General features: G+C 50.3%; 1 protein-coding gene across 2 annotated transcripts in view; it reads right to left on the bottom strand.

Moving 5' to 3' along the window:
- Positions 1-359: 359 nt before the first annotated feature.
- MSI1 (musashi RNA binding protein 1) overlaps positions 360-8,086 on the bottom strand; it is a 29,940-nt gene continuing 22,213 nt past the window's right edge. Inside the window, exons 11-15 of one of the 2 annotated variants that reach the window (XM_057374190.1) lie at positions 6,957-7,013; positions 4,073-4,141; positions 3,793-3,965; positions 3,269-3,334; positions 360-2,310 (exon numbers count right to left, since the gene is read on the bottom strand). In XM_057374190.1, the coding sequence (XP_057230173.1) occupies positions 3,293-3,334; positions 3,793-3,965; positions 4,073-4,141; positions 6,957-7,013 (341 nt within the window). In that variant the 3' untranslated portion in view covers positions 360-2,310; positions 3,269-3,292. The remainder of the gene's footprint in view (positions 2,311-3,268; positions 3,335-3,792; positions 3,966-4,072; positions 4,142-6,956; positions 7,014-8,086) is intronic. The other variant, XM_057374192.1, reaches the window with a different exon arrangement.

Raw genomic sequence — 8,086 nt, 5'->3', positions numbered from 1 at the left:
CTGGAAAACTGCACACCCCCAAAAAAATAACAGCAAAGGACAGTTTTCAAATAATTTATTAGGAATTTAAAACTGAAATCTGGAAAAAGGGTTACAGGTGTGGAGAGAACAAACATTGGAGTGTAATAACTTACTGGCTTAAAAACACAGCTTTATTTCTTTTAAAAAAAATGCCCACCCTGAAACCGGAGCCCCAGCCTCCAGGCAGTGGCCAGAGAGTGACTCACAGCCCAGCAGCAGCACAGCTGGCCCAGGATGTCTGGAGGGGGCACGGAAGCAGCTCAGCGCRTATACCAAGAGGGAGGAAAGCGCTGTCCGCAGACCCAAATTTGAAGTATATAGAATAAAAATAAACCCAATAAAATGCAGCTCTTCTTTAATTAGGAAATATTTAAAAAAACAGACATACAGACTCTTGTCTCAGTAACAAAAATTATTGCTTTGTGTTTTCAGTACTGATCTGTTAAGTACCTTCTTACCTAAACAGAACTCTCCAAACGCATCGCCCAGGTCAGGACAAGTTCCAGCAGATGGGGGAGAGATGGAAGAGAAAAAGGGCCCTGTGGGCACCATGGCCCTCCCASTCCTTTTCTAAATGCCCCTCTCCTTTACAGTGGCTCAGTTTGGGGGAAGAGAGGGAATGATTTTTAAAACTTAAGATGAAGCTGTTATTTCCCTGGGAAAAGAGTTTGGCTGCATCTTAATAAAAGGCTTAATCACCCCCCTTAACAAGGTCTTTGGTTCACTGAAATCCAGACCCAAACCTGCCCCGTGTATTCCTGCTGGAGGTCTCCCCTGGCAGAGTGCTGGTTAGCAGGGGCCTGGACCATACCAGGAGAAACCCCAGCAGGTTGTGGAGAAGGGACCAGATCACCCAGCACAGGACAGCGGACAAATTCCCACAGTCTTCAGAACACAGAGTAAAGCAAACGGGAAGCTGCAATTCTATAATTCATATAATCCCTGAGAAGCCCTTAACCCGCCCCCAAATCACCACCCTAATGCTTTTCTCCCCTGTTAACAAATCCCCATCCCAGAGCCCTGCCCTTCAGAGAACGACTACCCAAATCTCCCCCTGGCTGACACCCCTTCTCATACCCTCACCTCCAGAGGAGGATCCCCTTTCCCAGGAAATCTTGACGCAAGCGATAATGTTTGGAGAGTGAATTCCTTTCAGAGTAACCAAGACAAGCAACGGCGGCAAAGCCCTTTCCCTAAGCCAGCCCAGAGCCGGCACTACGGAGCCCAGGGATGGAGTCTGTACATCGAGCAATAGGAAGCAGCTTTAACCCGCTCAGCAAAACAGCCGATGGCCGGTACATTTCAGCCCCGCCCACCCCCCCCGCCCCCCTTTCGTCTCATCAGAGGTCTTAAAATCTTACAGTAAAAGGTGTACAAAAAAAGAACAAAGTCCTGTCAGGATTCTGCTGGAGAGTATTGCTCACGCTGCGGCACCAAGTCCAGGACCTGGAGCTGCTCCTTGGAGCCAGGCTGCAGGCAGCAGCCAGGTTCAGCTCACGATATTTACATATTATACAGGAGGAAAAAGAAAAACCCACGTAAAACTAAACCTAGGAAAAAAAATCTTTCAGCTGTAAGGATAGTGTTTTTCACTTAGCAAAATATACATTTGTTTTGTTCCATAGCGATGTCCAACGTTTTCGGATCCTTGGAGTTTCACACTTTTCAAAGCCTCACATTTACAAAACAAGAAACAATTAAAAACAGTTTCTTTAAAAAAAATAGAAATACAGCAGTTCCTCTCAGCCTTTGCTCTCTCTGTCTCTTTCTTCCCTTCAGAACTGCATTCTTGTTACATACCGTGCTTTAAAAACACTGACAACAACAACAACAGAGTTGAAAATATTCAAAACAGTTTCAAAGCCAAATAAAAATACTCCTCAATGAAAACTACCTAACACAATCACAAAGCCAATTCATAAAATATGTCTACTAGCTCGGGAAAGAGCAAACAACAAAAAGAAGGGGCAGCCCCCAAAAAAAAGATAAAAAAATAAAATAAAAAAATAAAACTAACAGCTAATAAAATAAATAAAAGAAGAATCAGTGGGCTGGGGGCAGGGAGGGGGGAAGCGTAAACCGTCGGTGGTTAGTAAGAAAGCGAGATGATCTCCTYGGGTTCAGTCCAGTGTGGTCTGGTCAAAGGGAGAGATCGGGCAGGGCGGCAGGAGCCTGGCAGCCAGCCGGCAGTGTGCAGTTTGATTCAAGAGAAAGGTAACCTTGGCTCATCCCCCGAGGCTCACCAGATCCTCCAGCCACTCGCTGTCCTCGGTTAGGTCACTGGGGAATCTGTGGGACACAGCAAGGGGGGGAAGGGACAGGATCTAGAACAACCACACCTTTCYTCCTGGGGTTTTTTTCTGGTGTGATCTGACAGAAACGCTCAATAGCCAAACTTTGCCCCAACACCATTTTGCTCTGCACCTCGCTGGCACAGGGACAGGACATGGCAGAAATGTTTCCATCTTTAATGGCAATGTTGCAGGCCTTGCAAACAAGGTCCCACATGTAGCCCCAGGCCTGTGGCTCTCCTGGCCCCCAGGAAGGCTGGACATAGCAGGGTCCAGCTGTTTCCCCAGCATTCAGCTCAATGCAGCCTTGCCACACTGCTATGGGATTCTTCTCAGTGATACTGTTCCCTCCAGTTTTTGCCCTCCTTTTTGAGAAGCTGGTTGTCTATTTTTTATATTTTAAACGTTAAGCCAGCTAACTTCAATCACTTCAATTTACAAAGCAAACAGTGACTATCCACCAGTTCCCTTTCAGGACCATCCGAGGACCAAAAGGCAGAAGTGATCAGATTTTCCTTCTGCCCTTCTCCSAGGCAGAAGATTAAAAACCTCACTTCCCAGAGACTGGTCTCAGCAGCAGTGAGAACAATCAACTGCATGGTGGAGGCTTCCCCAGCCACCCAGAAGAACCAAGTTTCTCTCAGGATYACCTGTCAGGTTGTGATTCTGGCCAACCCTACAGATACTTTCTCTTTTTGTCTGTGCTTCATTTTCTTCCTCTTTGTGCTGGACACTCTCCACTCCCAGCCTGGACAGCGTTCAGTAGGAACACCCCCTGCCAAGCCTCTGGTGCAGGAGAGAGCCCCAGGTTGGCCACAGGGCTCTTCCCACAGGCTGGGCCAGGCCATGGAGCCTCATAGCAGCATCCACAGCTTCAGCTGAGAGGCAAGCACAGGGGCCAGCTCAGAACCTCACTCCGCTCTCTAATCACCTGCTTGTGTTCAAAGCTCTCTTACCTCCTGCCTCCTTGGTCCCCAGCTTCAGTGATACCCATTGGTAAAAGCTGTTGCAATCAAGGGACCCTGTTAAGAAAGAGTTAAAACCGCACTCTTAAACAAAAGAACAGTGAAGGAGAATTACTAACAYAACAAATTCAAATCACAGCCCAGATGCTGGGGTAACTGTTTTCGGTTGATGTCTAAAGAGCCCATCACCCTGCGGGATGCTGTGTCAGGGCCAAGATGTGCCCTTGGAAAGCCTGAGCTAGACCAGGAAAAGGTATAGAGATCAGGACYTTGAGTGATGATCAGGGACAGCCAGCAGAAACCAAGGATGCAGGCTCCCASGGAGCTGCTGCACTCTGCCTCGCCCATCTTTGGTCTGGGGCTCAGCAGYGGCACAGCCAATGCTGCAGTGGGTGGTATTTCTTAACCAGAAATCAGACTGTGGCTGAGGGGACTACCCACTGCTGCTCACCTCCCTCACCACGTGGAGACACAGCCCACTGTCCATGTCCCTCCCYCCCAGAGGGAGCACTCACCCCTAGGCTGTGTCCAAAGCCGGTGCTCGGGGCTGGACTGGCAGCGCTGATGTAACTGCTGACCCCTGAGTCCTGGTTRGCGGCGCCATAAAGCTCTGCCATCGGCCCGGGGCTGGTGGTGCCCAGAAAGCCACCGGTGCGACTGGGGGTGGAACCTACAGCAGGCAGCAGAACTACATAGTGAAGATCCCAAAAATGCAAGCCCGTCCCACCCCCCTCCCGCAGCCCCTTGGCAAAGCTCTGCGACAGGACCCCGTGGTGGGGAGGAAAGTGGAGTTACCTGTCCCTCGCACCACGGCCGCCGCAGCTGCTGCCGCCGCCATCGGTCCATACGCAGTGAGGGGGATTGCTGCAAAGGAAGGAACAGGCATCTCAGGAGCACTTGTGGCTACATAGGAAACTCCTTGACAGGAGCCTTCATTTCTCACTGCAAAATACTGGGCCCRTACATACATATTGGCTTAGGGCACCACAGAGGACATCAAAGGATGACAACAGGGAAGTGCATAACCCTGYATTTATCAGTGTTCTTTTGCACAGCCAATATCCAGGGGAATGCACCAGCCATGCTCTGTCAAGCCCACACCCCAGAGCAGCCAGTGGCATAGTGTGGAAGAGCTGAACAAGAAATGGGTGATTTTGGATGTATTCTGTCACTACTAAGCTTGCAAGATGCAGTTAATCTGAAGCTACAGATCCAGATTTTGGCAGTAAACGTGGAGAAACRCAACAGCTCAGGGACAGCAGCTGAAGCTTAACATCCTGAGGCTCAGCCTCTCCTCYGTCTCTTGGTAATATTCTTGAATAACAGTGCAATAGCCTCTTTCTCCCTATTTCTCTGCTCAAAATACACACACCATCCTTCCCACACTGGGTTTTGCTCCTGAATTACTCAAAACTTCAYTGCTCATTGTAGAAAAGCAGGAAACGTATACCATGGGAGCAGGAACTAGAAATGGCTTAATTAAAACAGTAAGTCTTAATTTATATGTAGCAGTTCTAATTCCCAACTCTACTGCCAGAGGCATCCAGCCCTCAGGGCAGGAGGCATCTAGCCAGTATGTTTCTCTTTGCCCTTAAAATGACTGGGTCAGCATTTCATGCTTGAATGTGAAATTCACTGTGATTCTGTTTAGAGCACCATAAAAAGAGGTCAGAACAAATCAATCGCGTTAAGGCTGAAACCCAGACTAGCTTAGGAGGGAATATTTAGTAGCAGGCACCAGCCTGTTTCAAGCAAACGTCATACGAAGCTTCTATCTGGGTTAGCCGCTCATTACAGGCCCTGGGCCAATGCAGGCAACATTGCTGCTTCACATCACCCCTAAATATCCTGTTCTGGGAAAGAAAGGCTGCTGGCAGCCACTCTTCTGACCCACCCCTGCTGCAAGTCCCTAACATATGAATGTACGTGGTTTTACAGAGAAAGAAGGTGAGGTCTTTTCAAAGGCTCCAGATCTTTTTAGAAGAAAAAATCTTCTTGCCTTTGCAGTCTTATCCACTGAGACACCAGGTTTGCGCTGCGGTGACAAAGCACCTGTGTGTGATCCCTGCCTGTGCCATCCCCTCCTCACAGCTCCCCTCGCCAAGTGATGAAGCACAGCCCATGTGTGCAGCAGCCACTCAAAGGCACAAGGGCCCTCGAGCACAGAACAGCTCAGTGGGCCTTTGTGGGAGCAGGGGGCCCTGCCCTCTGTGGGGCCAACTCCAGCCTATACATGGGAATGGCAGCCYGCGGCCCAGCCAAGCGGCTGCACGGGGCCTGTTTAACAGGAGGTAAGCGTATCGGGGAGGGAAGAATGCCACAATCCCCAGCTGGTACTTCAGTGAGACACTCAGGACTGGAAGCTAATCTGGCACCCAGCCAGGACAGCAGCATTAATAACTTCTTSTTGTGCAGAGCCCTGGTGTACCCTGGCCACCAGTGACAGCCAGGTCCTGGGCTAGTCACCTCTTGCTAGGAAAAGGCACAGGACAGCCAGAAGTGGGCATGGAGGAAAAAACCATTTTTGCCAAGTCACCAATGTTCCTTTACAAATGTGATGGGTTTTGCAGAAAAACACACATGCAAATAAACAACTGGACCCACATTTCCTTTGCTTGCCAACCAGAAAGCTCAAAGGTGCTTATGCAGCTGCATACACGGTGTCAGGGAAGGGTTCTGTTGTAGGAGACAGGATTTAGTCTTGCCCTACCTCCCTCAGGAAAATTTGTTCATTGGTGGCTGCCAACCCCAGCATCCTCACAGAGTCCCTGAGAATTAACACGGTTTTGTGCCATAGAAGCTCCCTTTCAAGCCTGTTTGTACTGCTTATTCCAGAAGAGCTTCCCAGGAAGGTTTTCCATACCCCTTTGCAGAGAGATTCAAACCCTGAAACAGGTGGGGGCAAAGAAGCGCTGGGAAGGAGGAACACCATGAAAATGAGATGGCACACAGGAAGCAAGGTGCTACACAAAGCAGCTTTTCTATGACAAAAACCATGAACAGGACAGAGCTGGGGAAAACATGGCCATGGAAGGGAGAGTAGACAGAAGGAGTATCACGCAGGGAGAACACACGGCACACACCCCAGGGGCTGAGTGGGTATTTGCACTTTGAGGACACTGAGAATGATCCTCTGCTCCCATTTTGTTCCACAGCTCCCTACAAGCACTGCAGGACTTTGCAAGGTCCCACCACTCTCAGTCCTACTCAGGGAGAAGCCTGAGTGGGAGTAGCTGGGGAGCTGCACCATTCCCTCCTGCCCAGGAAATTGGGATTAGAGCAATCAGGGGTAAATCCACACCTCTCCCTCCTCCCAGCACTCCAAATTTCATCCTTGCAGAAGCTCAGCTTAAAGCCATTTGTAGACCTGTGGAAGTCACGATGGTGTCTGCAGTTTCCGTATCCAGTTTACATAGAGCCTGGGGCAAGGAGCTAAAAAACGAGGCAACCAGCAGGAAAGGACCTGCAATGGCCCTTTTCAGGGGCAATGCACATGGGTCTGATTGCCTCTCCATCTTTCCATCCCCAGCTTCAGATAGAGCTTACCCAGATGAAAGAGGAAATAAGGCACATTTCCAGTCTAACTGTGCCAGGCTGTGGAGCAGCAACACCACTGAAACAGCCCAAAGCCCCCTTCTCCCCTTCCAGCTTGTGAGTTTAGGAAATGAGCGGGACTGACCTGTGAGCTCAGGGAGGACGGGGGCACTCGGGAGAGGGGTCCGCTCTACACGGAACTCTAAAAACGAAATGCAAGACAGCTTAGGAACTCATCAAACGCCCCGAGGGAGGCCCCGCAGAGACACAGCAGCCGGGGTCCGCTGGGGGAGCAGCCTGCAACCAGACTGCATCCAGGCCAGTGTCTTCTTTAAACTGATTTRTAACTGGTGCTGAAAGGTGCCGGACTCCTGCCTTGAAGGCTGAAAGGTTCCATTTATCCTTGGAATAAATGTGGCCAGGGCAGGACGAGTTCAAGCTTCATTGTGCAGCCTCAGGTCTGCCCTGGAGCACTGCTCTGCGACCCRGCCAATCTGACCTCTCTGTGGCAAGGCCAGGGTGTGCTGAGTATGTGCCACACTCAGCCTGGCATAGGTTTACTATGAGAGACTTGAAGCCACTACAGCTGGATTCATGGAGAGCTTCCAGACAGCCAGGAGGCAACAGCAACTTTCAGCCAGGTGAAGAGGAAACTTCCCATTCCCAGCCCCTAATACCAAAACCTCATATATCAACCATCACACTGAGGGATGGAGTAAGGAAGGGATGCTCAGAGTTGCCACATCTCTAGAAAACAGCAATAGCACCGTGTATCCCCTAAGTGTGCTCTGCCTCATTTCCCGGCCTGGCAAAGAGCAGGAGGGAGGAGAGGCCCCACAAAGCTCTGAGCAGCTGTGGCACAGCAGGTTCCAGCCATTGATCGCAGAATCCATGTTCTGAGCACATGGCAGGGTTGGGAGCTTGAAACTACCCAGTTTGCAGGGGATCTGCAGCCCCCTGGCCCAGCAAGTGCTTTGTGAAGGTTATGAGTGGTCCAGGCACGGTTCAGAACACAACTTTAGTGCTGCTGGGCCTTTTGCATGCCCAGGAGTTCCCTGGTACATGGGGTTTAACATTCTGTGCTACTTTCAGAGCGGTGGCAACTCTGGTAAAGAGAGACAGACACACACAAAGGCAGTGAGACAGGCAGAGCTGCGGGGCCCTTCTGTGTCACAGCAGCAGCCCTACGGAGGAGGCCAGCAGAAAGGACATGGAGCAGCCTTGGGCTTTTCCTGCCACTGCAGTGTGAGGATAATCCTAATGAACGACAGGCTG

The sequence above is a fragment of the Malurus melanocephalus genome, unplaced genomic scaffold (assembly GCF_030028575.1).
Source record: "Malurus melanocephalus ecotype Western Australia unplaced genomic scaffold, MMel_1.1 scaffold_219, whole genome shotgun sequence".
NCBI classification, from domain to species: Eukaryota; Metazoa; Chordata; class Aves; order Passeriformes; family Maluridae; genus Malurus; species Malurus melanocephalus.
The sequence above is the reverse complement of the archived record's forward strand: the minus strand, read 5'-3'. Positions and strand labels throughout refer to the sequence as shown.